The 27,987-nt window shown below is 51.0% G+C and overlaps 1 protein-coding gene across 2 annotated transcripts; it reads right to left on the reverse strand.

Annotated features, from left to right (window-relative positions):
• Positions 1–1,990: 1,990 nt before the first annotated feature.
• Positions 1,991–25,893, reverse strand: LOC125463015 (adiponectin receptor protein 1-like). Of its 2 annotated transcripts, none has more exons than XM_048553632.1 (8): positions 25,802–25,893; positions 12,015–12,186; positions 7,128–7,253; positions 6,385–6,556; positions 5,822–6,008; positions 5,212–5,399; positions 3,656–3,849; positions 1,991–2,914 (listed from the first exon to the last, which is right to left on the reverse strand). In XM_048553632.1, exons 1-8 carry the CDS (start codon positions 25,846–25,848, stop codon positions 2,786–2,788), a joined length of 1,215 nt encoding a protein of 404 aa, XP_048409589.1. In that variant the 5' UTR covers positions 25,849–25,893; the 3' UTR covers positions 1,991–2,785. The 2 variants fall into 2 exon arrangements, with proteins under 2 accessions (XP_048409589.1, XP_048409590.1); XM_048553633.1 differs by having other exon boundaries at positions 12,015–12,209; positions 25,802–25,885.
• Between the last annotated feature and the right edge of the window lie 2,094 nt (positions 25,894–27,987).

Genomic DNA, 27,987 nt, shown 5'->3' on the forward strand with positions numbered 1-27,987 from the left:
TTTTATCACAGTCTAGCCTTCGGTTTATAGTTTCAAAGTGAAAAAGCTGTGGCCTCATACAGATTGGACTTTGCCTAGACGTTTCAGGCTTCCTGGAACATCACAGGTTGCCTTGCAGAGGCAGATGTTTGCCATATAGCTTAGCTGCAACATTTCACATTTGGGATTGCAACTAAGAAAGATGGTGTGCAAAGGCTAGGAGTAAAACGCGCCTGTACGTAGAGAACCTAGCTGAGTTTTAGGGTTGCTGCAGACGCAGCATGTTCAGTCGGTGGTTCCACCAAATAGAAGTGAGGTTTGATGTGTGTCCACACTTGTGGGCAGCCAGACATGGTTATTCAGTTGCTACATCACCCTCGTGTAATCGTTGGGGTATCAGCTGCTGTGTAAGTGACTTCAAGCCTGTAAACTGGCAGCTAAGACATATCAATTACAATTTTCCATTTCCAATTGGTTGACCAGCTGACGACAAATTAGAAACCTGTTGATCATTTGTAGCAAACTCTGTGATCACAGCAGGAGGAGAGAATGGTGACTGACCAGCCAGCTGAGTTCAGAAGGACCTGGATGACTAAATCTGTCACTTTGAACCAAGGTTCATAAAACCTGACTGCAGATAACTCTCCTTGCTAAATGTTAAACAAGAAATTGAAGAATGTAGTCTCCTAGTAAGTTGTGTTTTTGAGCTGATTAAATTTCATTTCTAAACTTGTGCGTATTTATGGTCTAAAAACCTTGGTTCTCACCGATCCTTGTCTAGTTGAGAGAGAATGTGTTTGGGTAAAGCATATCTCCAAGTTGTCTATTCCATTTGGCTAGGCAACACATAAGAATGGTGATGGTCTTCCCATGTGTGTTAATAGCCAACTAATTAAAAAAAAAACAAAGGCCAGTTTATGAATGGACTTAATGGGACTGAAGCGTCATTCCCATAATGGGACTGAGCCAAATAGATGAGGATTGGTACAACTGAATAGCAATAAATGTTGGGTCAGATGTAACTGTGTCAAAGACAGATGTTTGAAAAGCTGATTCAGAGAGCTATGGCTACCAATTTTAGAGATTTCCCATCATCAGAAATGCAACTCTCAAGCTGTACACCAATGGCACGTTGCTTCACAAAATGTCTGTCTCAGAAGAACGTGTCCTGAAAGTACTGGAAACCAGTGTTTTTTTTAAATAAAATCAGGATATGGGAAATAACTGTGATAATGGGAACTACAGATACTAGAGAATCCAAGATAATAAAATGTGAGTCTGGATGAACACAGCAGGCCCAGCAGCATCTCAGGAGCACAAAAGCTGACGTTTCGGGCCTGGACCCTTCATCTGATGAAGGGTCTAGGCCCGAAACGTCAGCTTTTGTGCTCCTGAGATGCTGCTGGGCCTGCTGTGTTCATCCAGACTCACATTTTATTATATGGAAAACAACTGGTAGGGCCAACTTTTATTGTCAAAGCCCAGGTTTACTCGAAAGTGGCAGTAGAAGCACCTTCCTGAACTGTTACAGTCCATGTGGTTTAAGTAAACCCAGAGGATGTTACAGATAGAGTTCCCGGTTCTGATCCAGACCAGTGAAGGAACAGCGATAGATTTCCAAGTCAGGATGCGTGAAGCCTGGAGAGGAACTTGCTTGTTCCCAAGTACCTCGTTGCGTTTGTCCTTCGAGACAGTAGAAGTCACAGGTTTGGAAGGTGCTGATGAAGGAGCCTTTGCAAGCTGCAGTAGTGTATCTTGTAGATGGTGTGTTGGCAGTGGGAGGATGTGGAAGAAAAACAGGGCTTCAATTTGTAATTTAAAGAGTTGAGGAGGTATGTTGTCTTGGGAGTGTAACATTTCTTCCGATTTTTCCACTGTAATCAACAACCCCCCACTGGGTATAGTATGAGTAATGGGCAGAGTAATGTGCTCCCACACATCAGGAGAGCATTAATCTCCACAAGGCTGAAAATAATATTGATTTATCACAAAAAAAACAAGAAATGCTCAATCAGAGCTAGACCAAGGTTTTTATTGCAGGATACAGATTGACTCATCTACATCAGTGGGTCTATTCCAGCAATGCCTATTTACAACAGGAAAGCCCCTAGGCCCCTCCCCCCGAGATTTAATTTACAATGCCTGTGAAGAAATGTACATGTCTATAAAGGCAAATCAGAAAACCCCTTAAAATAAATACTGTGTTCCACATACATCACTGAATATAAAGTGCCTGCACATCAGAGCTACCATACTGCTAGGTTTAATTTCCCACCACGTGCTCCGTTTTTGCTAAAATATTTCAGCAGCTGAGAGAAAGGAGCTGAGCAGAATTAGTGACATAACAAGATCTGGAAGTGTTCAATCAGTCAGTTTCGACCACAAGCAAGGCCATTCCCAAAATACTTATGAGGGATTATTCCAATCTCACCCAGGGCAAGTGGTTTCTTGCTACTTGAAGCCTGAACGGGTCACAGTGCAGCAAGGCTGGGTTTATTTCACATGTGGAAGAGCTGCCAACGTCCTCAATGGGGGCTTGATCGGGGCGTGTGATACAGAGGTAATCTCACTAAATGTTTGCTCAGCCTCTCTCTCAGCAACTGTGCCCTCCCTCCCCCCCCCCAAAACCCTCACCCCTCTCAAGTGTGCACTGACAAAAGAAGCAGTCCATTTTGCTTTCTTTTGTTTCTGAGATGAGGGATGGCTAGAAGGGAATTGTTTTAGAAAAAGAAAAGAAAACGAAGACAAAAGTTTCAATGCACTTCAGGCTGTGTTGTTAGAAAACTTTGTGCAGCAGTCCCACTCTTCAGAGGAGAGAATCATCTGTGCAGCCTCCCTCCAGCCCATATCGGAATTCCTGCAGGTTGGAAACCCCATGGAAGTGAACAAAAGCTGCGACTACCACCAGGACGTGGAACAGCTGGTGTGACTGGAACTGGGTAGAGAAAAGAAAAAGCTCTGGTTAGTGAGAGCCTGCTTCAGCCTGGCAAGGCACAGATTGTTTGCAGCCTGCTCAGAAACAATAGAGAAAAGTGTTTTGCATTTCTTCAGGACCTCAACAAGTGCATCAGCCAATTGTCTAAGAATGTGGAAAACACGACACCCAATTAGCACACAGCAAGTCGATATTGAGAAGATGTTGTATTTTTTAATGCATGATTTGAGGGCAGGTATTGGCCAGGATGCTGGGAGGAATGAATGCAAGATACTGCAGGAGCTGGAGAGAAGAGAGAAAATGCTGCAAATACTCAGCAGCAACATTCCCTCTCATTTTCTTCTGAGGTCTGTGCACAGTAGTGGCTTCTCCAAACAGCAGTTATGCAGTGGCATGGTGATTGAAATGTATGGGGGTTCCCAGCAGCTGTGTGGTCAGGTAGCTCAAGAGAAAACATCACTCAGGAGCTTCAGAGAGAGCAACCCAGTGATCATTTTAAATCCATTCTGAAGCTTGAAATGCTAACAATGTACCCACTGAATCAAAGATCAAAAAATACTAGTTTGATTGTAAACAAGGTACAAGACTTGCTGTTTGTCCCTCTGAAGTAAACCAGAAAGTAGCAGCTTAGAAATGTATGGGAGAGGGGTATACTGAGCAAAGCAGGAGATGCTGAAATTGGTCAGGCCAGCTCCAGTAACAGAGGTTGACAAGTATCTCAAGAGTTGATTTGTACATTACCCATATATCACATTTGCCAGGGAAGAATCGTTCTGGAATCCGAGCAGCATATAACCCAGCTCCGGTGATATACATCGCAGCCATCAGGAAGAACCAGCCCATCTGTCCAACAGTTGTCGCTTTGACAAACCCCTCAGCGATAGTGAAATGTAATGTGGGGACAATTCCACTCAGGCCAAGTCCAAGAAACACACCTGCATAAAGAAATGTAAGAGTGAATACATACTACTCAGCTCACACACCGTTGGGCACAATTTGCACACAAATCACTGGGCTACTAGATGCCTGAACTGCCTGGATTATACTCCTAGGCACCCGCACTTTCAGACAACAGCAAATTTCTGCGTAGTATTTTTACTATGGTAAAATTTGCCAAGGTACTTCACAGGAGTGACCAGTGGGCAGCAACTAGATGATTACTTATGGCAGATTCCCAAATTTGGTGATTGAAATGAAGGACAGTCTTACAGGAGTCAGAGTAATAGATGGGGATTTCCAGAGTTTAGGCCTGGACTGATGAAAGCACAAGTGCCAAAGGCAACATGATTAAATTCAAAAGATGCCTAAGAAGCCAAAATTGGAGGAGTGCAGAAATTCCAGAGAGGCAGAAATCCGGACAAATCTTCCCCAAACTCCTCCTGTAGCCCTTTGTCTTTCCCTGTACTTCTCCTTTCCAACCCCTGCTCTCCGTCCTGGAGCAGTGAGGGAGCAAAGGGAATGCAGAGAAACGGCCGAGGGGACAAAGGAAAAACCAGAGCAGAGCTGGGTTTTCCTTTACTGTTTTTGTTTGTTTGTCACTGCCCGTTACAAAGGTTCTGAAAAGAGATAGGAAAGCAATCAGGTGAGAGCAATTCCTACCAGCCAGAAAATAGTGCACACAGACAGCACAGGCACCATCAGTGAACATTAATGTACACGAGGATACACACAGGGAAGATCAGAATGAGTTTAAGTTTAGAAGTATGAAAGATGGGAAACTGATCCAGACAGATCAAAGGGAGGTTGCAAATGATAGGAATGAGCAGTATGGATGTGGTAATAAGAAGCCTTCATGATGGTATGGATACCTGGTGAAAAACTCACCTCAGACTAATGTTATTGCAAGGGTGTAAGCAGGCTGCTCTCCTGCTTTAGCCTCAGAGCTGCCAGAAAGAAGGATGGAGTTGGTGATCCAGGAACAGAGATTGTGGTTAGGACCAAAGACAATGACTTTGATCTTTCCGAGAGAGAGAGAGAGAAAGATATGGAGGGTAGAGACAAAGAGGAAGGTATAGAGAGAGATAGGTAGGATAGAGACAGAGAGAGATATACGGAAGACAGAGGAGAGAATTACAGAGGGTGGACAGATACAGAGATTGGGAGGATAGAGAGAAGGAGGATGGAGAGAGAGGGAGAGATACAGTGGTGTATGAAGAGAAATGGAGGGTTGTGCAATTAATATCCCACTCTGCAGGAGTGGTAAGGAAGTTAACTGAGCAAAGGGAGGTTTCACAGATGAGAAAGTCAATAGTTCCCTATTTCCTCATTTCAACTGTACTGGCCCACATGATACTCACCTGCTCTTGTGAGCCGATGTTTGGGAGTAGCAAATCGATCCCATTGAGCAACAATGATGGCTGATATTCCCAGAGCACAAACAATGCCGAGGTAGATGAGCCGGGGCTGGGGTGAGCAGTAGAAGGAGTAGTATAGCCAGGGCACGAAGCTCCCCATGATGAGCAAGGCAATTCCAGAATAGTCCAGTCTGAAAACAAAGAAAGAATAAACATGTGAAAGGTAGAGCACAAGTGGTGGAACTGACATGTCAGTGTGTTAGTGACAAACATTAACAATCTTTCATTTGCACAGTGTAGTAAAATGTCCCGAGGTGATTCATAGCAGTGTTATCAAATAAAACTAGGCTCCAAAGAGATAGTAAGGTAAATGACTAAATGTTTGATTGAAGAGAAAGGCTTTAAGGAACATGTTCAAGCAGAGAGAGGGAATCAGAGAACTTTAGGAAGAGAATCCAACAGCTTAGGGCTGAGGCTGGCCAATGGCAGAGTGATTAAAATCAGGGACATGACAGATCAAAGTTAGAGGATTGACAAACTGAGGATACAAGTTGCTACAAACTAGATCCCTCAACCACCATCTTCAGGCAGGGTCCAAGTGCCCAGTACTCACTTAGAGAACGTTCTGGAGACTTTCTCCGAGTGACAGTAGACCGTGTGGAAGAGCCAGGAGAAGCTGAGGCAAAGAACAGCTCCCAGGAAGAACATGCCAAAGACCACCTTCTCCTGCAGAGGCGCCATGAAGTACATGTTTGGCCTCAGCAACGTTAGAATCCCCAGTCCCAGGAAGAAGACAAAACCTGTTCAAGAGCTGCAATTAATGAAGGGTTCATCAACCAAGATACGCAATACATTTTAAAGAAAGACATCTCACGCAACGCTGCCCTCTGTTGGGAACAGTGTGAACATGTCCACAGGGAGATCAATGCCACTCCCACACACCTGTCCTGTCCCCTGAGACACACTTAACCAACACATCCTGATACTCTTCCCCCTACCCTAACCCTCACACACTCTCCCCCTACACACACTCTCCCTCAGGTTTTCCACAGCTGGGAAACGTGGTTTAAAGATGTGCTGACAGTTTATCGGGAAATAAGAAAGGACGTCTCAGAACAAAACCAGGAAGTGACAGAGGGACTAACAACCCAGGCATAAATTGTGACTCCCCCTTACCCAGCAGATGTGTCCAGATGTTCCCTGTCTCTGTGTGGATCCTGAAGATACTCTTGAAACAGGCTCGGAATGATGGCATGGGCGGCCTATGTCCGTACAGCAGATAATCATTATCTTTCAGCCAGTCTGGGAGTACATCGTAAGGTATTACTCGCCAACGACCCTCCCAAACCTACAACACAGGATAACAATTATCACCAGCAACAGTTACCAGCTTTACCGTGTATCACTGGCACACTGCCTGCTCATTTTTAAAGCAGTATTCATTTCAGACAGATCTCAGGCCAGGTAATCAGACATACCACTGTCAGTAGCATTGTGCCATGGAGACTGTTTTCACAGGCAATCATTAACCTCACAGTAAGCAGGCCATCACCCACTCCATGCCTGGACCAAATTCTGAATTAGATACATGAAAGGGTCTAGTGCAGGCAATATGAATGGAGCTGACGTGAAAGCGGGGTTAGTGTGTGGTACAATCCTTACAGTGGTGTTTTGGGCAACCTTTACAAATGGGGAGTGGAAACTGGGTGGAGCTGCTAGGTAGTGTATAACATTGTTGGTGGTTGATAGTCTGGTATAGGGACAGACACAGGAAATCTTATCATAGTGGAGGCTTTGGAGTAACTCTCAACTCAGAGAGCGCCCACTGAAACTGCAAACAGTTGAACGCAAAGAGAACATCCGCAGGGACAGGGTGTTACCCACTCTGTACTCTGATACAGTACGTCACCGAGCTGTACCTTGTATACAAACTCCTCCATCTTCTCCATTGCATGATGGGCCTGCAGTGGCAGCGTCAGCACGCGCACCTCTTCTTCCTCCTCCTCCTCAGGCTGTGTTGTCGAGTCAGTTTGGAATTCCATGCCCTACAAAGTAAAAGCAGTATCTTCCACCATCTGATGTTAAATGTGTGACATTTCGTCCAGCCACATGCTGCACAGTCCAACACAAACTGTCAGCTACTGGCTTCCTTCACTGCCTTTCTGCTGTTGTCTCTCGTACACACAGACCTTGCTGGGAAATGTGCCATTACTCAGACACAACCCTCTATCTCCACACATGAATGTAACAGACTGCAAAGCATAGGCTTTCAGACAGCGGTGTAGAGTCACACAGAATGGAAACAGACCCTTCGGTCCAACCAGATCATGCCAACCTTAATCCCAAACCAAACCAGCCCCACTTGTGTGTGTTTATCCCATATCCCTGCAAGCCTTTCCTATTCATTCACCTATCCAAACAACTTTTAAACATTGTAACCGTACCAACATCCACCACTTCCTCTGGAAGTTCATTCCACACATAAACCACTATCTGTGTGAAAGAAATGTCCCTTACCTCTTTTTAAAACCTTTCCCTCTCACCTTAAAAATGCGTCTTCTAGTATTGAAATCCCAACCGAAGAGAAAAAAATACCTGTCACCCACTTTATCCAAGCCCCTCTACAAGGTCATCCCTCAACCTCCTCCACTCCAGTGAAATAAAAGTCCAGCCTCTCCTTATAACTCAAACCCTCCATTCCCGGCAACACCCTGGTAAATCTTCTTGCATACCCTTCAGCTCAATAATATCCTTCCTGTAACAGGGTGACCAAGATGGGCACAGCATTCCAGAAGAGGCCTCACCAACATCCTGTACAATCTCAACATGGCATCCCAACTCCTCTATTCAAAGGTCTGAGCAATGAAAGCAAGTGTGCTAAAGGATCTCAGATCTTCACAGAGAATTGAGGATAAAAGTAGGGAGCATGAAGTTGTACAGGTCTTGACGAAGCCAGATGTGGAGCTCAGTGTACAGTTTTTGTGTGTTTATGTGTGAGAAAGGATGGATTGTGCTAGAAGCAGGCTTTTTTTGGGGGAAGCGGGGGGGCGGGAATTGGGGATGGTTTCTAGATTCATTTCTGCAATGCAGAGTTCATCTAACGAAGAATGATTTAACTTGTTGGAACTCTATATCTGTTGGATTTCAGAAGAACGAGAGGTAACCTTATTGAAAATGTGTGAAGATCCTGAGGGGGTCTTGAGAGGGTGGATACCAGGAGTATGTTTCTTTTTATGAGGAGACTAGAACTGAGGAACAAAGCTGAAAAATAATTCGCCTCTCAGATAGTTGTTAATCTGTGCAATTCTCATCTCCAGAAAAGCATTAGAGTCTGGGTTATTGAAGATTTAAGGTTCAATCTGACAGATTTTTGATAAACAAGAGAGTCAAGGCTTGCAGGGAAAACAGCAAAAGTTTCAGTCAGGATCTAAGCAAATGGGAGAACAGGCTTGAGGGGTTGAATGGCTTCCTCCAGCTCCAACTTGCTATATTCCTAAACTGATCCTAGCCTGTCTGCAACAGACTGTTCACATGAATCTCTATGGACCCCCTGGACGATGTTTCATATCCCTATCCTGTGGTTGCACCAGCTGACTGCAATCCAGCCTGGCTACCCTGCTCCTGCAGACTGAGTGCTAATGTAGTTTGAGAACTGAATCACAAGACCAAGAGAGGTAGTTTCAATGAACTGTTTAATGCTTCCAGTTTAAGAACAACTGCACAGCCACAAAAGCCAATTTCTGTTCTAAATGTACCACAAGGTCAGCTCAGTGGACTTCTAAGTCACAATCAAATTGTCATATCATCAAACCTAATTCCTACACAAGGTTGAGACTTTTTTTAAAAATCCCCTCATGGGATATGAGCATCACTGGCTAGACATGCTCACACTTCAGATCAACGGCAGAGAGTGAAATATTCACCGGGGGTCCCCAGATCATTTAAAAACAATGCCACGAGATCTTTTACGCTCAGCTGACAGCGTCTCAGTTAAACAGCCTCTTTAAAAGGGATCACCTTTAAGCAGTGTCAAACCCTCTGTACTGCCCTGGAGTGGGAGTCTGGATTCTGTGCTAAATTTTAACTAGTGCTGTGATGAGTAGACAGCAAAATCTCAAGAGAAAAAAGGCTGCTAAAATGTAGAGTGTGAGCTGCTAAGTTCGCGCAGGCTGGGAGGCTCGATACGGAGTGGGAAGGAAAGGTCATGAGATAATGGGAACTGCAGGTGCTGGAGAATTCCAAGATAATAAAATGTGAGGCTGGTTGAACACAGCAGGCCAAGCAGCATCTCAGGAGCACAAAAGCTGATGTTTCGGGCCTAGACCCTTCATCAGAGAGGGGGATGGGGAGAGGGAACTGGAATAAATAGGGAGAGAGGGGGAGGCGGACCGAAGATGGAGAGAAAAGAAGATAGGTGGAGAGAGTATAGGTGGGGAGGTAGGGAGGGGATAGGTCAGTCCAGGGAAGACGGACAGGTCAAGGAGGTGGGATGCGGTTAGTAGGTAGCTGGGGGTGTGGCTTGGGGTGGGAGGAAGGGATGGGTGAGAGGAAGAACCGGTTAGGGAGGCAGAGACAGGTTGGACTGGTTTTGGGATGCAGTGGGTGGGGGGGAAGGGCTGGGCTGGTTGTGTGGTGCAGTGGGGGGAGGGGACGAACTGGGCTGGTTTAGGGATGCAGTAGGGGAAGGGGAGATTTTGAAACTGGTGAAGTCCACATTGATACCATTGGGCTGCAGGGTTCCCAGGCAGAATATGAGTTGCTGTTCCTGCAAACTTCGGGTGGCATCATTGTGGCAGTGCAGGAGGCCCATGATGGACATGTCATCTAAAGAATGGGAGGGGGAGTGGAAATGGTTTGCGACTGGGAGGTGCAGTTGTTTGTTGCGAACCGAGCGGAGGTGTTCTGCAAAGCGGTCTCCAAGCCTCCGCTTGGTTTCCCCAATGTAGATGAAGCTACACCGGGTACAGTGGATGCAGTATACCACATTAGCAGATGTGCAGGTGAACCTCTGCTTAATGTGGAATGTCATCTTGGGTCCTGGGATAGGGGTGAGGGAGGAGGTGTGGGGACAAGTGTAGCATTTCCTGCGGTTGCAGGGGAAGGTCATGTTCAGCTTTTCTAAAGTGCAGATGTCACACGGCCAACCGCAAAGGCTACTAAAACCACAATGACTTCTTCCAGCTTGCCGACTTTGCTGAGGCTTCACTATAAAATTGCGAAACTGGGGCCAGATTTTCAAGGTCGCTCATCAACACCTGTAAATGCACTGAACCTGTTTAAACACACCACATTCATTTCAAAGTAACTGCGCTTCCAAACACCGGCTGCTCACAGCCTCCAGATTAGTCTCAACCTTCATAAATTGCCATAAATACTCATGTAAAGTCAATTTCCTGTAAAAGATGACCACGTAATTTCTGGCCTTAAAAATCCCTAACTCTTCGTGGATCCAGTGTAACAACCTGAACTTTTCAACGAGGTCAGAAGCCTGGCGTTGTAAAAAGTTTCAAACCAAAATATAAATACTGTAGAGAGTAATGATTCTGGTTCAGTGTAAATTTATAAATACGGGAAAATGAGTATTCAGAACTAAAAATCAAAATATTTCTGTGTTTAAATTTTGTTTGTATTTGTTCAAATATTAAAGTGATCAGATAATAAATAATTAGAAGGAATTCTTTCACATTGACAGCTTTTGCTTTAATCCATTACTTATCCAGTTTTTATTCGATTTCACATGGGGGCCCCAATCAAGCCCTTCTTTTGTCAAAGTCAACTGCATACCTTTTACCTGAAAAACTGATCTAAAAATATGATTTTACACAAAGTAATAGAAGGCTACACAGCCCAGAATTGAAGGAGAGTCATAACAGTTCTTTCTGTCACCACAGGACCTGCTAGACCGATTGAGCTGGTCTCAGACTTTCCTACACTAACTCTTCTTTAAAGGAAACCTGTAACTGTTCAGTTACAGTTCTGCCTGCCAAACACTGATTCCAACTTAACTGGGTCAGATATCTCCTCAGCCCAAAGAAGCTGGCTCTTCCCCAGTTAATTTTCCTCACTCTGAATTTTATTTTGTCCTTTTCCAAGGCCAGCCCAGACCCTGTGATACAACAAATCGCTATCACCTAACTACTCCCTCACTTAACATTTTATTCACATGGTCTACCTCGTTTCAAAAACTGACTCTTGCAGTGCATCCTTTCATTGGACTGGAAATATACCACTGAAGGGAACTATCCTCAACACAGTCCAGAGACTCTTCTCCATCTGTCCTTTACAATACTACTATCCCAGTCTATATGCAGACAGTTAAAGTCTCTCCTTACAACAACTTGAGCATTCTTGCACCTCTCTGTAATTTCCTTGCAACTGTGTTCCTTTTGACTCCAGTGTACACAGTAATCCGATCTCTCCCTCCCTAGATGCTACACAGTCGCTTTTAAACATAATGGAAATGGGATCTTGTTAAATGCAAGACCGGCGTATGAGGACCTCTGTCCTATAAACTGGGACAAATGTGCGAACACTAACTGAGGTCCTGGCCATTTATACTAAAACACATTTTAAATTAATGCCCATCAGGTCCAATCGCTGTCCACAGAGTGTCCTGCTGCCAGACAATCTCAAGGAGAACGTTCTCAGTTTCGAAGCATCATTTCTGAGCAATCATTTTAAAGGGCGCAGTTTAATACCAGCCTTGGGATGACAATTATAAATCAAGGCAGCTTCAAGCCTATGTTTGGCGATGTCAAAATACTGTGAATACAGCTCTGAAACTCCCTTAGGCCTCCAGTACTCACAGCTGCTGAATCTCCTCCGGCCTGGGAATCAGATTTCTCCTCCAGGAGTTCAGTTAGTTCAACATCATTTCTAGGGCCAATGCTGTTAGAGTCTCCACACGCTTCACTCGGTGACCTCTGGGCAGGCATGGATGCTGCAGACAGAGCCTTCTCCTTCATAACCTGGGGAAGGCTAAAGCAAAACACAAAACTGACCTAAAGGGAGAACATAAAGACAGTACTGAAGCCTTGCCACTTCTGCTCCTCCTGCAGACAGTGTACACCCTACTCCACCCATTTAATATCCATCCACCCTCACTACTTAAAATAACCCCCCCACACACAGCAGCATATTCAGATCCAGGATAATGATGGGGACATTGCTATTTCAGCCACTCAGCGTCAGCACCAATCATTTGCAAGAGGATTAACTCTTTACGATAAGTAAACACTTACTTCAGGTAGAATCACATTTTGAAGGCTGCTCAAGCTCATTCTCATTTCACTCTGTTCCCTTCCCCCATTTAATCTCCTGCAATCTGCAGCTACATGACACCCCACCGAGACCTCCTTGTTCTGGCCTCTCACTTCCACTTTCCCAGCCGACCGTAGCTATCTGGGCCATCGGCTCCCAGCTCCTCCTTTGTGAAATTTTACTGCCCCCACAAGATTCTCCTGAAAGCCTACATCTTTTACCAGGTTTTTTGTCCACTTTGTCCTCATCTCTTTCCTTGGCTGGGTAGAAAATTTTGTCTTGTTTATCTGTCTTAGGATATTTCCTGTTGTAACAGGTGATAGAGAGTAAACTGTTGTTGTGAAATAGCGACTTGGTATGTATTTAGAGATTCTCTCTCTCTCCCACAAATCCACGTCTCTCCCTCAACCAACGATCTGTACCTTTATCTCTGTACTCTATTCTCCAACAGCTTTATTGATCCCAGAGTTGTTCTGCTGTTCAGCTCCAAACAATTCCCACAGCTCCCCGTTTTCTTATCCCTGGCAACACTCACTGAAGTACCTAAGCAGGTGTAGTCAAGCCTGCTCCTGTTCAATAACGATCAAGGCTGACTTCCAAAATAGACCAAAGGTGTGGCAGGCGGTGTTTAATTTAGATAAATGCACATTGGTAAGACAAACCCGGCCAGGACTTACAAGGTGTTCCGCGTGCTTGCCTTTCTTGATCAATATATTGAGTATAGGAGTTGGGATGTCATATTGTGGCTGGATAGGACACTGGTTAGGCCACTTTTAGAACACTGCATTCAATTGTTGGTGTCCTTATTTAGGAACGATGTCGCTAAACTTGAGAGGATGTAAAAAAGATTTATAAGACTGTTGCTAGGATTGGGTCAATAGAGGGTTTGAGCTACAGGAAGAGGGTGAATAGGCTGGGGTATTTTTCCCTGGAGCGCCGGAGGCTGAGGGGTGACCTTATAGAGGTTTATAAAGTCATGAGTGGCATGGATAGGGTGAATAGCCAAGATCATTTCCCTCGGGTGGGGGAGTCCAAAACTAGAGGGTATGGGTTTACGGTGAGAGGGGAATAATTTAAAAAGGACCTGAGGGGCAAGGGTAGAAGGGTGGTGTGTGTATGGAATGAGCTGACAGTCAAAGTGTTCGAGGTGGGTACAATTACAACATTTAAAAGGTACACGAATAGGAAGGGTGTTAAAGGATATGGGCCAAACACTGGCAAATGGACTAGGTCAGCACAGACAAGTTGAACTGAACTAACTGAGGGGTCTATTTCCGTGCTGTAAGATTCTATAACCCTACCCTCCCAAAGCTCCCAATGGCCCTCAATTCTGAGACCTAAATTCTGTCTTCTGTATTCTGAATGTCTATGTTCTTACGGAGTACAGAATTCCAATGACCTTGAATCTTGTGAGTAAGGAGATCCCTCACCTCATTCCCAAACAAGTGGTTACATTTCCAGAGGCTATACCCCCATCGCCATGTTTAAGTTTTCCCAGCCAGTGGATCATTCCCTCAGTCTATACCCTGCCAAGCTCCTCATTATTATTCTCCAAGGAGATCCAGTCAGAATTCCACACAGTGAATTAACATACAATCTCCAATACCCAGAATGCTCGCTTCCTTACTCCGTCAAAATTCCCGCTCTCATTCCAACACCATTCGCCCCATTCTCACTTTCAAACTATCCCTGCCCTTCCTCATGCTCTGTAATTCACATTCACTATATCTCTACCTCCTGCTCCCTTTACTTCTCTATCATTCTAATCCACACTCACTTTCTGTCTAAGCCCCGCTCCATCTGTGTCTCTCACTCTCTACTCCACGTTCAGTTCCGATTGAATCATAGCTCACCCACTCACTCACTCTCATCGACTGCAGGCTTGCAAACTAATACCCAGCACTCACTGTGTCTCCATGTGCTCTCTCTATTTTTCTGATGCCCTGTTCTCGCTCACTCTTACATCCCCTGCTCTCTCTTACTCTGATCACTTGCTCTCTCTTTTCCTGACTTCCTGTGATCCCCCGCTGTCTATCTCACCCTCTCAAATCCATACTCACTTTCTCTCTAATCCCCTGCTCCATCTAGTTCGTCTTTCTCTAATCCACACTCACCATTCATTAAATCACCAGCTCACTTAATCATTCTTATAAAATGCTCACTTGCAAACTAATGCACAGCACTCAATGTGATCCCATGTTGTTTTTCTCTGAATCCCAGCATTCTCTCACTCCCTCTGATCCCTGCTTGCTCTCTCTCTGATCTGCCCAGTCTCTTTCTGTTCCCCTGCTCACAGCCTCTCTCTCTTGATCCTCTGCTCACCTTCTCTCTCTGAACCCCTGCTCATTCTCTCTCTCGATCACTGATCCCCAGCTCGCTCTCTCTCTGTCTGTGATCCCCAGGTTGCTCTCTCTCTGTCTGTGATCTCTCAACCTCACTCTCTCTCTCTCTCTCTCCCCCTCCCCCTGATCCCCTGCTCACTCTCTCTCCCTCCCCGATCCCCTGCTCATTCTCTCCCTGCCCCTGACCCCTGCTCGCTTGCTCTCTCTCCCTCTGATCCGCTGCACTCTCTCTCTCTCCCTCTCTCTGATCCCCTGCTCTCTCTCTCTCCCCGTCTGATCCCCTGCTCTCTCTCTGTTACTCTCTCCCTCTGATCCCCTGCTCGCTCTCTCACCCTCATATCCCCTGCTCGCACTCTCTCTCTCTGATCCCCTGCTCGCTCTCTGTCTCCCTCTGATCCACTGCTCTCTCTCTCTCTCTCTCTCCCCCTCTGATCCCCTGCTCTCTCTCTTTCTCTCACCCCCCGATCCCCTGCTCTCTCTCTCTCTCTCACCCCCCGATCCCCTGCTCACTCTCTCTCTCACCCCCAATCCCCTGCTCTAACTCTCTCTCTCTCTCTCTCCCCCTCTGATCCCCTGCTCTCTCTCTCACTCTCTCTCTCTCTCTCCCTCTGATACCGAGGTCTCTCTCTCTCCCTCTGATCCCCTGCTCACTCTCTCTCTCACCCCCAATCCCCTGCTCTAACTCTCTCTCTCTCTCTCTCCCCCTCTGATCCCCTGCTCTCTCTCTCACTCTCTCCCTCTGATACCGAGCTCTCTCTCTCTCTCCCTCTGATCCCCTGCTTGCTCTGTCTCCCTCTGATCCCCTGCTCTCTCCCTCTCTCTCTCTCTCCCCCTCTGATCCCCTGCTCTCTCTCTCTTTCTCTCTCCCTCTGATCCCCTGCTCTCTCTCTGATCCCCTGCTTGCTCTGTCTCCCTCTGATCCCCTGCTCTCTCTCTCTCTCTCTCTCCCCCTCTGATCCCCTGCTCTCTCTCTCTGTCTCTCCCGCTCTGATCGCCTGCTCTCTCTCTCTCTCTCTCTCTCTCCCCCTCTGATACCCTGCTCTCTATCTCTCTCTCCCTCCCTCTGATCGCCTGCTCTCTCTCTCTCTCCCTCTGATCCCCTGCTCGCTCTCTCTCTCTCACTTTCCCTCTGACCCCCTGCTCTCTCTCTCACTCTCCCTCTGATCCCCCGCTCTCTCTCTCTCTCCCCCGCTCTGATACCCTGCTCTCTCTCTCTCTGATCCCCTGCTCTCTCTCTCTCCCCCTCTGATCCCCTGCTATCTCTCTCTCTCTCCCCCTCTGATCCCATGCGCTCTCTCTCTCCGTCCCTCCCTCTCTCTGATCCCCTGCTCTCTCTCTCTCTCTCCCTCTGATCCACTACTCACTCCCTCTCTCCCTCTCTCTGATCCCCTGCTCTCTCTCACTCCCTCTGATCCCCTGCACTCTCTCTTTCTCTCTCCCTCTGATCCCCTGCTTGCTCTGTCTCCCTCTGATCCCCTGCTCTCTCTCTCTCTCTCTCTCTCTCCCCCTCTGATCCCCTGCTCTCTCTCTCTGTCTCTCCCGCTCTGATCGCCTGCTCTCTCTCTCTCTCTCTCCCCCTCTGATACCCTGCTCTCTATCTCTCTCTCACTCTCCCTCTGATCCCCTGCTCTCTATCTCTCTCTCACTCTCCCTCTGATCCCCTGCTCTCTCTCTCTCTCACTTTCCCTCTGATCCCCTGCTCTCTCTCTCTCTCACTCTCCCTCTGATCCCCCGCTCTCTCTCTCTCTCCCCCGCTCTGATACCCTGCTCTCTCTCTCTCTCTGATCCCCTGCTCTCTCTCTCTCCCCCCTGATCCCCTGCTATCTCTCTCTCTCTCCCCCTCTGATCCCGTGCGCTCTCTCTCTCCGTCCCTCCCTCTCTCTGATACCCTGCTCTCTCTCTCTCTGATCCCCTGCTCTCTCTCTCTCCCCCTCTGATCCCCTGCTATCTCTCTCTCTCCCCCCCTCTGATCCCATGCGCTCTCTCTCTCCGTCCCTCCCTCTCTCTGATCCCCTGCTCTCTCTCTCTCTCTCCCTCTGATCCACTACTCACTCCCTCTCTCCCTCTCTCTGATCCCCTGCTCTCTCTTACTCCCTCTGATCCCCTGCTCTCTCTCTTTCTCTCTCCCTCTGATCCCCTGCTCTCTCTCTCATCCCCTGCTTGCTCTGTCTCCCTCTGATCCCCTGCTCTCTCTCTCTCTCTCCCCCTCTGATCCCCTGCTCTCTCTCTCTCTCTCTCCCCCTCTGATACCCTGCTCTCTATCTCTCTCTCACTCTCCCTCTGATCCCCTGCTCTCTCTCTCTCACTTTCCCTCTGATCCCCTGCTCTCTCTCTTTCTCACTCTCCCTCTGATCCCCCGCTCTCTCTCTCCCCCGCTCTGATACCCTGCTCTCTCTCTCTGATCCCCTGCTCTCTCTCTCTCCCCCCTGATCCCCTGCTATCTCTCTCTCTCCCCCTCTGATCCCGTGCGCTCTCTCTCTCCGTCCCTCCCTCTCTCTGATCCCCTGCTCTCTCTCTCTCTCCCTCTGTTCCACTACTCACTCCCTCTCTCCCTCTCTCTGATCCCCTGCTCTCTCTCACTCCCTCTGATCCCCTGCTCTCTCTCTTTCTCTCTCCCTCTGATCCCCTGCTCTCTCTCTTTCTCTCTCCCTCTGATCCCCTGCTCTCTCTCTCCCTCTCTCTCCCTCTGATCCCCGCTCTCTCTCTCTCTCCCCCTCGGATCCCCTGCTCCCTGCTCTCTCTCTCTCCCTCTGACCCCCTGCTCTCTCTCTCTCTCTCTCTCTCTCTCTCCCTCTGATCCCCGCTCTCTCTCTTTCTCTCACCCTCTGATACCGTGCTCTCTCTCGCTCCCTCTCCCTCCCTCCCCCTCTGATCCCCTGCTCACTCTCTCTCCCTCTGTCTCCCTGATCCCCTACTCTCTCTCTCTCTACCCCCCTCTGATCCCCTGCTCTCTCTCTCTCTCTCCCCCTCTGATCCCCTGCTATCTCTCTCTCTCTCACTCTCTCTCTCCCCCTCTGATACCCTGCTCTCTATCTCTCTCTCCCTCCCTCTGATCCCCTGCTCTCTCTCTCTCTCTCTCCCCCTCTGATCGCCTGCTCTCTCTCTCTCCCTCTGATCCCCTGCTCGCTCTCTCTCCCTCTCTCTCTCACTCTCCCTCTGGTGCCCTGCTCTCTCTCTCTCTCACTTTCCCTCTGATCCCCTGCTCTCTCTCTCTCTCTGATCCCCTGCTCTCTCTCTCTCCCCCTCTGATCCCCTGCTATCTCTCTCTCTCTCCCCCCTCTGATCCCGTGCGCTCTCACTCTCCGTCCCTCCCTCTCTCTGATCCCCTGCTCTCTCTCTCTCTCCCTCTGATCCACTACTCACTCCCTCTCTCTGATCCCCTGCTCTCTCTCACTCCCTCTGATCCCCTGCTCTCTCTCTTTCTCTCTCCCTCTGATCCCCTGCTCTCTCTCTCCCTCTGATCCCCGCTCTCTCTCTCTCTCCCCCTCAGATCCCCTGCTCTCTCTCTCTCTCTCCCTCTGACCCCCTGCTCTCTCTCTCTCTCTCCCTCTGATCCCCGCTCTCTCTCTCTCTCCCCCCCTCGGATCCCCTGCTCTCTCTCTTTCTCCCTCTGATCCCCAGCTCTCTCTCTCTCTCTCTATCCCTCCCTCCCTCTCTCTGATCCCCTGCTCTCTCTCACTCCCTCTGATCCCCTGCTCTATCTCTTTCTCTCTCCCTCTGATCCCCTGCTCTCTCTCTCTCCCTCTGACCCCCTGCTCTCTCTCTCTCACCCTCGGATCCCCTTCTCCCTCTCTCTCTCCCTCTGAACCCCTTCTCTCTCTCTCTCCCTCCCTCCCTCCCTCTCTCTGATCCCCTGCTATCTCTCTCTCTCTCCCTCTCAGATCCCCTGCTATCTCTCGCTCTCTCCCCCTCTGATCCCCTGCTCTCTCTCTCTCTCTCACTCCCTCTGATCCCCTGCTCGCTTGCTCTCTCTCTCCCTCTGATCCGCTGCTCTCTCTCCGTCCCTCCCTCTCTCTGATCCCCTGCTCTCTCTCTCTCTCCCCCTCTGATCCCCTGCTCTCTCTCTCTCTCTCTCCCCCTCTCTCTCCCTCTGATCCCCTGCTCTCTCTCTTTCTCTCACCCTCTGATACCGTGCTCTCTCTCGCTCCCTCTCCCTCCCTCCCCCTCTGATCCCTTGCTCTCTCTCTCTCTCCCACTCTGATCCCCTGCTCTCTCTCTCTCTCTCTCTCTCTCTCCCCCCCTCTGATCCCCTGCTATCTCTCTCTCCCTCCCTCTGATACCCTGCTCTCTATCTCTCTCTCCCTCCCTCTGATCCCCTGCTCTCTCTCTCTCTCTCCCCCTCTGATCGCCTGCTCTCTCTCTCTCCCTCTGATCCCCTGCTCGCTCTCTCTCTCTCTCTCTCACTCTCCCTCTGATGCCCTGCTCTCTCTCTCTCTCACTTTCCCTCTGATCCCCTGCTCTCTCTCTCTCTCACTCTCCCTGATCCCCCGCTCTCTCTCTCCCCCGCTCTGATACCCTGCTCTCTCTCTCTCTCTGTTCCCCTGCTCTCTCTCTCTCCCCCTCTGATCCCCTGCTATCTCTCTCTCTCCCCCTCTGATCCCGTGCGCTCTCTCTCTCCGTCCCTCCCTCTCTCTGATCCCCTGCTCTCTCTCTCCCTCTGATCCACTACTCACTCCCTCTCTCCCTCTCTCTGATCCCCTGCTCTCTCTCACTCCCTCTGATCCCTTGCTCTCTCTCTTTCTCTCTCCCTCTGATCCCCTGCTCTCTCTCTCTCTCTCTCTCCCTCTGATCCCCGCTCTCTCTCTCTCTCTCTCCCTCTGACCCCCTGCTCTCTCTCTCTCTCTCTCTCTCCCTCTGACCCCCTGCTCTCTCTCTCTCTCTCTCCCTCTGATCCCCGCTCTCTCTCTCTCTCCCCCCTCGGATCCCCTGCTCTCTCTCTCTCTCTCTCCCTCTGACCCCCTGCTCTCTCTCTCTCTCCCCCCCCTCGGATCCCCTGCTCTCTCTCTCCCCCCCTCGGATCCCCTGCTCTCTCTCTCTCTCCCTCTGACCCCCTGCTCTCTCTCTCTCTCCCCCCCTCGGATCCTCTGCTCTCTCTCTCTCTCTCCCTCTGACCCCCTGCTCTCTCTCTCTCTCTCTCCCTCTGATCCCCGCTCTCTCTCTCTCTCCCCCCCTCGGATCCCCTGCTCTCTCTCTCTCTCCCTCTGACCCCCTGCTCTCTCTCTCTCTCCCCCCCTCGGATCCCCTGCTCTCTCTCTCCCCCCCTCGGATCCCCTGCTCTCTCTCTCTCTCCCTCTGACCCCCTGCTCTCTCTCTCTCTCTCTCCCCCCCTCTCCCTCTGATCCCCTTCTCTCTCTCTCTCTATCCCTCCCTCCCTCTCTCTGATCCCCTGCTCTCTCTTTCCCCCTCTGATCCCCTGCTCTCTCTCTTTCTCTCTCCCTCTGACCCCCTGCTCTCTCTCTCTCACCCTCGGATCCCCTTCTCCCTCTCTCTCTCCCTCTGAACCCCTTCTCTCTCTCTCTCCCTCCCTCCCTCCCTCCCTCTCTCTGATCCCCTGCTATCTCTCTCTCTCTCCCTCTCTGATCCCCTGCTCTCTCTCTCTCTTTCTCCGATCCCCTGCTCTCTCTCTCTCTCTCACTCCCTCTGATCCCCTGCTCGCTTGCTCTCTCTCTCCCTCTGATCCGCTGCTCTCTCTCCATCCCTCCCTCTCTCTGATCCCCTGCTCTCTCTCTCTCTCCCCCTCTGATCCACTGCTCACTCCCTCTCTCTGATCCCCTGCTCTCTCTCACTCCCTCTGATCCCCTGCTCTCTCTCTTTCTCTCACCCTCTGATCCCCTGCTCTCTCTCTCTCTCCCCCTCTCTCTCCCTCTGATCCCCTGCTCTCTCTCTTTCTCTCACCCTCTGATACCGTGCTCTCTCTCGCTCCCTCTCCCTCCCTCCCCCTCTGATCCCTTGCTCTCTCTCTCTCTCCCCCTCTGATCCCTTACTCTCTCTCTCTCTCCCCCTCTGATCCCCTGCTCACTCTCTCTCCCTCTGTTTCCCTGATCCCCTACTCTCTCTCTCTCTCCCCACCTCTGATCCCCTGCTCTCTCTCTCTCGCTACCCCCCTCTGATCCCCTGCTCTCTCTCTCTCCCCCCCTCTCTCTGATCCCCTGCTCTCTCTCTCTCCCCCCCTCTCTCTGATCCCCTGCTCTCTCTCACTCTCCCCCCCTCTCTCTGATCCCCTGCTCTCTCTCTCTCTCTCTCTCTCTCCCCCTCTGATCCCCTGCTCTCTCTCTCCCACTCTGATCCCCTGCTCGCTCTCTCTCTCCCCCACTGATCATCCCTTCTCTCTCTCTCTCTCTCCCCCCCTCTGATCCCCTGCTATCTCTCTCTCTCTCTCCCCCTATGATCCCCTGCTATCTCTCTCTCTCTCCCCCTATGATCCCCTGCTCTCTCTCTCTCTCCCACTCTGATCCCCTGCTATCTCTCTCTCTCTCTCTCCCCGTCTGATCCCCTGCTATCTCTCTCTCTCTCTCTCCCCGTCTGATCCCCTGCTCTCTCTCACTCCCTCTGATCCCCTTCTTGCTTGCTCTCTCTCTCCCTCTGATCCGATGCTCTCTCTCCCGCCCTCCCTCTCTCTGATCCCCTGCTCTCTCTCTTTCCCTCTGATCCCCTGCTCACTCTCTCTCTCTCCCTCTGATCCCCTGCTCTCTCTGTCTCTCCCTCGAATCCCCTGCTCTCTCTCTCCCTCTGACCCCCTGCTCTCTCTCTCTCCCTCTGATCCCCTGCTCTCTGTCTCTCTCCCCCTCTGAACCCCTGCTCTCTCTCTCTCTCCCTCCCTCCCTCTGATCTCCTGCTCTCTCTCTCTCTCCCCCTCTGAACCCCTGCTCTCTCTCTCTCTCCCTCCCTCTCTCTGATCCCCTGCTCTCTCTCTCTCTCTGACCCCCTGCTCTCTCTCTCTCCCTCTGATCCCCTGCTCTCTGTCTCTCTCCCCCTCTGAACCCCTGCTCACTCTCTCTCTCCCTCCCTCCCTCTGATCCCCTGCTCTCTCTCTCTCTCCCTCCCTCTCTCTGATCCCCTGCTCTCTCTCTCTCTCCCTCTCTCCCCCTCCCTCTGATCCCCTGCTCTCTCTCTCTCTCCCTGTCTCCCCCTCCCTCTGATCCCCTGCTCTCTCTCCCTCCCTCCCTCTGAACCCCTGCTCTCTCTCTCTCTCCCTCTGATCGCCTGCTCTCTCTCTCTTTCTCTCCCTCTGATCCCCTGCTCTCTCTCTCTCTCTCTCTCCCCCTCTGATCCCCTGCTCTCTCTCTCTCCCCCTCTGATCCCCTGCTCTCTCTCTCTCTCTCCCCCTCTGATCCCATGCTATCTCTCTCTCTCTCCCCCTCTGATCCCCTGCTATCTCTCTGTCTCTCTCTCTCCCCGTCTGATTCCCTGCTCTCTCTCACTCCCTCTGATCCCATGCTCGCTTGCTCTCTCTCTCCCTCCTCCCTCCCTCTGATCCCCTGCTCTCTCTCTCTCCCTCTCTCTGATCCCCTGCTCACTCTCTCTCGCTCCCTCTGATCCCCTGCTCACTCCCTCTCTCTCCCTCGGATCCCCTGCTCTCTCTCTCCCTCTGACCCCCTGCTCTCGCTCTCTCTCTCTCTCTCTCCCCCCCTCTGATCCCCTGCTCGCTCTCTCCCCATCTGATCCCCTTCTCTCTCTCTCTCCCTCTGATCGCCTGCTCTCTCTCTCTTTCTCTCCCTCTGATCCCCTGCTCTCTCTCTCTCTCTCTCCCCCTCTGATCCCCTGCTCTCTCTCTCTCCCCCTCTGATCCCCTGCTCTCTCTCTCTCTCTCTCTCCCCCTCTGATCCCCTGCTATCTCTCTCTCTCTCCCCCTCTGATCCCCTGCTATCTCTCTGTCTCTCTCTCTCCCCGTCTGATTCCCTGCTCTCTCTCACTCCCTCTGATCCCATGCTCGCTTGCTCTCTCTCTCCCTCCTCCCTCCCTCTGATCCCCTGCTCTCTCCCTCTCTCCCCCTCTAATCCCCTGCTCGCTCTCTCTCTCCCCCTCTGATCCCCTGCTCTCTCTCTCTCTCCCTCCCTCGGATCCCCTGCTCGCTCTCTCCCTCTCTCCCCCTCTGATCCCCTGCTCGCTCTCTCCCCCTCTGATCCCCTGCTCGCTCTCTCCCCCTCTGATCCCCTGCTATCTCTCTCTCTCTCCCCCTCTGATCCCCTGCTATCTCTCTGTCTCTCTCTCTCCCCGTCTGATTCCCTGCTCTCTCTCACTCCCTCTGATCCCATGCTCGCTTGCGCTCTCTCTCCCTCCTCCCTCCCTCTGATCCCCTGCTCTCTCTCTCTCTCTGATCCCCTGCTCACTCTCTCTCGCTCCCTCTGATCCCCTGCTCACTCCCTCTCTCTCCCTCGGATCCCCTGCTCTCTCTCTCCCTCTGACCCCCTGCTCTCTCTCTCCCTCTGACCCCCTGCTCTCTCTCTCTCTCTCTCTCTCCCCCCCTCTGATCCCCTGCTCGCTCTCTCCCCATCTGATCCCCTTCTCTCTCTCTCTCCCTCTGATACCCTGCTCTCTCTCTCCCTCTCTCCCCCTCTGATCCCCTGCTCGCTCTCTCTCTCCCCTTCTGATCCCCTGCTCTCTCTCTCTCTCCCTCCCTCGGATCCCCTGCTCTCTCTCTCCCTCTCTCCCCCTCTGATCCCCTGCTCGCTCTCTCCCTCTCTCCCCCTCTGATCCCCTGCTCGCTCTCTCCCCCTCTGATCCCCTTCTCTCCCTCTCCCCCTCTGATCCCCTGCTCTCTCTCTCTGATCCCCTGCTCCATCTCTCTCTCTCCCTCTGATCCCCTGCGCGCTCTCTCTCTCTCGCTCTGATACCCTGCTCTCTCTCTCTCTCTCTCTCTCTCTCTCGCTCTGATACCCTGCTCTCTCTCTCTCTTTCTCTCTCCCCCTCCCTCTGATCCCCTGCTCTCTCTCTCTCTCCCCCTCCATCCCTCTGATCCCCTGCTCTCTCTCTCTCTCCCTCCCTCCCTCTGATTCCCTGCTCTCTCTCTCTCCCTCCCTCCCTCTGATCCCCTGCTCTCTCTCTCTCTCTCTCCCACTCTCTCCCTCCCTCCTTCTCTCTGATCCCCTGCTCTCTCTCTCTCCCTGATCCCCTGCTCTCCCTCTCTCTCTCTCGCTCTAATCTCCTGCTCTCTCTCTCTCTCTCTAATCCCCTGCTCTCTCTCTCTCTCTCCCCCTCTGATCCCCTGCTCTCTCTCTCCCTCTGATCCCCTGCTCTCTCTCTCCCTCTCTCTCTCCCTCTGATCCCCTGCTCTCTCTCTCTCTTTCTCTCCCTCTGATCCCCTGCTCTCTCTCTCTCTCTCTCTTTCTCTCCCTCTGATCCCCTGCTCTCTCTCTCTCTCTCTCTTTCTCTCCCTCTGATCCCCTGCTCTCTCTCTCTCTTTCTCTCCCTCTGATCCCCTGCTCTCTCTCTCTCTCTCTGATACTCTGCTCTCTCTCTCTCCCTCTGATCCCCTGCTCTCTCTCTCCCTCTGATCCCCTGCTCTCTCTCTCTCCCTCTGATCCCCTGCTGTCTCTATCTCCCTCTGATCCCCTGCTCTCTCTCTCTCTCTCTGATACTCTGCTCTCTCTCTCTCCCTCTGATCCCCTGCTCTCTCTCTCTCTCTCTCTCTCCCCCTCTGATCCCCTGCGCTCTCTCTCTCTCTCTCTCCCCCTATGATCCCCTGCTATCTCTCTCTCTCTCCCCCTCTGATCCCCTGCTATCTCTCTGTCTCTCTCTCTCCCCGTCTGATCCCCTGCTCTCTCTCACTCCCTCTGATCCCCTGCTCACTTGCTCTCTCTCTCCCTCCTCCCTCCCTCTGATCCGCTGCTCTCTCTCTCTCCCTCTCTCTGATCCCCTGCTCGCTCTCTCTCGCTCCCTATGATCCCCTACTCACTCCCTCTCTCTCCCTCGGATCCCCTGCTCTCTCTCTCCCTCTGACCCCCTGCTCTCTCTCTCTCTCTCCCCCCCTCTGATCCCCTGCTCGCTCTCTCCCCGTCTGATCCCCTTCTCTCTCTCTCCCTCTGATACCCTGCTCTCTCTCTCCCTCTCTCCCCCTCTGATCCACTGCTCGCTCTCTCTCTCCCCCTCTGATCCCCTGCTCTCTCTCTCTCTCTCTCCCTCCCTCGGATCCCCTGCTCTCTCTCTCCCTCTCTCCCCCTCTGATCCCCTGCTCTCTCTCCCTCCCTCGGATCCCCTGCTCTCTCTCTCCCTCTCTCCCCCTCTGATCCCCTGCTCTCTCTCTCTCCCTCTGATCCCCTGCTCTCTCTCTCTCTCTCTCTCTTCCTTGCTGTCTCTGATCCCCTGCTCTCTCTCTCTCTCTCTCCCTCTGATTCCCTGCTCTCTCTCGCTCTCTCTCTCCCTCTGATCGCCTGCTCTCTCTCGCTCTCTCTCTCCCTCTGATCGCCTGCTCTCTCTCGCTCTCTCTCTCCCTCTGATCCCCTGCTCTCTCTCGCTCTCTCCCTCTGATCCCCTGCTCTCTCTCGCTCTCTCCCTCTGATCCCCTGCTCTCTCTCTCCCTCTGATCCCCTGCTCTCTCTCTCTCCCTCTGATCCCCTGCTCTCTCTCTCTCTCTCCCTCTGATCCCCTGCTCTCTCTCTCTCTCCCTCGCTGTCTCTGATCCCCTGCTCTCTCTCTCTCTCTCCCTCTGATTCCCTCCTCGCACTCTCTCTCCCTCTGATCCCCTGCTCTCTCTCTCTCTCTCCCTCTGATCCCCTGCTCTCTCTCTCTCTCTCCCTCTGATTCCCTCCTCGCACTCTCTCTCCCTCTGATCCCCTGCTCTCTCTCTCTCTCTCCCTCTGATCCCCTGCTCTCTCTCTCTCTCCCTCGCTGTCTCTGATCCCCTGCTCTCTCTCTCTCTCTCCCTCTGATCCCCTGCTCTCTCTCTCTCTCTCTCCCCTCTGATCCCCTGCTCTCCTCTCCACCTCCCCCACCCCACCCCGATCCCCTCCCCGCTCGCTTTCTGTTGCCCCGGACTCCATTCCCGTTCCTACCTCCCCTGTTTCGGGCCTTTTGGCTGCGGACGCTCGGGTCCCGGCATCAGCACCTGCGGGGCAAATTTCCACTTCCGCTTCCGCGCGCACTTCCGGCTTTCGGGAAAAAGCCGGCGTCATGACGTCAGCCGCAGTTTTTTTAAACTCCGAGTTGAACCAGGGGTCACCGAGGACAATGCCTGGGGTCAGCTCTTCCAGGGTTTGATACCAAGGTGTGTCAGGACTCCCCAATCACAGTCAACATTTCAGTCATTACACCATTAACACACATTAACCAAGTAACCATGATATAAAGTCTGAAAGTAATAAAGAGCCCAAGTGTAAATGCAATGATTAGTAGCAGAGGTTTGGGTCTCACTGGGGCAGTTCTCACCTGAAAAGCCAGACCAATGTTGGCCACAGTTCCATCCTGGCCACAGCTCATTCAACGACAAGTATGAGCACATTGAAAGCTGCCATGGTCTGTGAGGTCATTGGATCAAGGCTTAATTTCCTCAGCAGGAAATCAGGCGTGGAGGATATCCTGCAAATTTTCTCTTCCCCCACGACCACGGTACTGAGGCCAAACGAGGTGCCCGTGAGTTTGGGCGGGGACAGACAGTAGGAACTGCAGATGCTGAATAATCTGAGATAACAAGGTGTAGAGCTGGACGAACACAGCAGGCCAAGCCGCATCTTAGGAGCACGAAAGCTGATGTTTCGGCTCGAGTGAGTTTGCTTTTCTTTACCTGAGCTCGTCTTGATGCCCCATTATCATTTTTCTCCCCCATTGATGGTTTGCTGTAGAGGGAGGGTTAGGTTCTCTCTCCTTCCTGGACCTCTCTGTCTCCATCTCTGGCATCAACCTGGAAACTGATATCCATTTTATATATCCATAAACTCTGCCACATCTGCTCCCGAGATGAGGCATTCCACTCCCGAACATCCCAGATGTCCTCTTTTTTCAAAAACCGCAACTTCCCCTCTAGTTATTGAAAATGCCCTCAACCGTGTCTCCCACATTTCCCAAAACCATCCCTCACACCCCCATTCGCAATAATAACCAAAACAGAATTCCCCTCGTCCTCACATACCATCCCACCAACCTCCAAGTCCAACGCTTCATCCTCCGATATTTCCACCATCCGCAATCTGACCCCACCACCAAAGACATTTTTCCCTCGCCACCCTTATGTGTTTTCCGGAGGGACCATTCTCTCTGTGACTCCCTTGTCCACTCCTCGCTCCCCTGCAGCACCAGGGCGGCACGGTGGCTCAGTGGTTAGCACTGCAGCCTCACAGCACTAGGGACCCGTGTTCAATTCCAGCCTCGGGCAACTATCTGTGCGGAGTTTGCACATTCTCCCTGTGTCTGCGTGGGTTTTCTCCGGGTGCTCCGATTTCCTCCCACAGTCCAAAGATGTGCAGGCTAGGTGGATTGGCCATGCTAAATTGCCTGTAGTTTTCAGGAGTGTGTGGGTTATAGGGGGATTGGACTGGGTGGGATGCTTCCAGGGGCGGTGTGGACTTGTTGGGCTGAAGGGCCTGTTTCCACACTGTAGGTAATCTAATCTAATCACCCCCGGCACTTTTCCCTGCAGCAGAAGCAAGTGCTATACCTGCCCCTCACCTCCATCCCAGGGCCTAAGAAGACTTTTCACATCAAACAGATGTTCACCTGCACATCTGTTACTGTGATGTACTGCATCCGCTGTACCTGGTGTGGCTTCCTCTACATCAGGGAAACCAAGTGGAGGCTTGGGGACCGCTTTGCAGAACACCTATGCTCACTTCGCAACAAAAAACTACACCTCCCCAGTCGCGAACCATTTCAACTCCGCCCCCCTCCCACCCAACTCCGCAGATGACATGTCCATCCTGGGCCTCCTGCAGTGCCACAATGACGCCACCCAAAAGATGAAGTAACAGCATCTCATATTTCGCTTGGAACCCTGCACTGCATTGTGCAAGAGGGTTATGGCCAGGTGCTTCAGATAGAAACCAAAGCAAACTGCCTTGTTTTACTTTAAGAGATAAAACCTAGCTTGGAAAAACAGTGCAATGGGTCTGATTTAACCACTAGTTTTCAGTTTATTTAAAGAACTGATTTTTCAGAAGTTCTTCAATTTGATTTAGTGTAAGTTTGCAAACAACCTACAATCGATGAAGAGAGTTTAATCACCATAAAACTTCCAAGGCAGTTATCA

This window comes from Stegostoma tigrinum, chromosome 21, assembly GCF_030684315.1.
Source record: "Stegostoma tigrinum isolate sSteTig4 chromosome 21, sSteTig4.hap1, whole genome shotgun sequence".
Classification (NCBI taxonomy): Eukaryota; Metazoa; Chordata; class Chondrichthyes; order Orectolobiformes; family Stegostomatidae; genus Stegostoma; species Stegostoma tigrinum.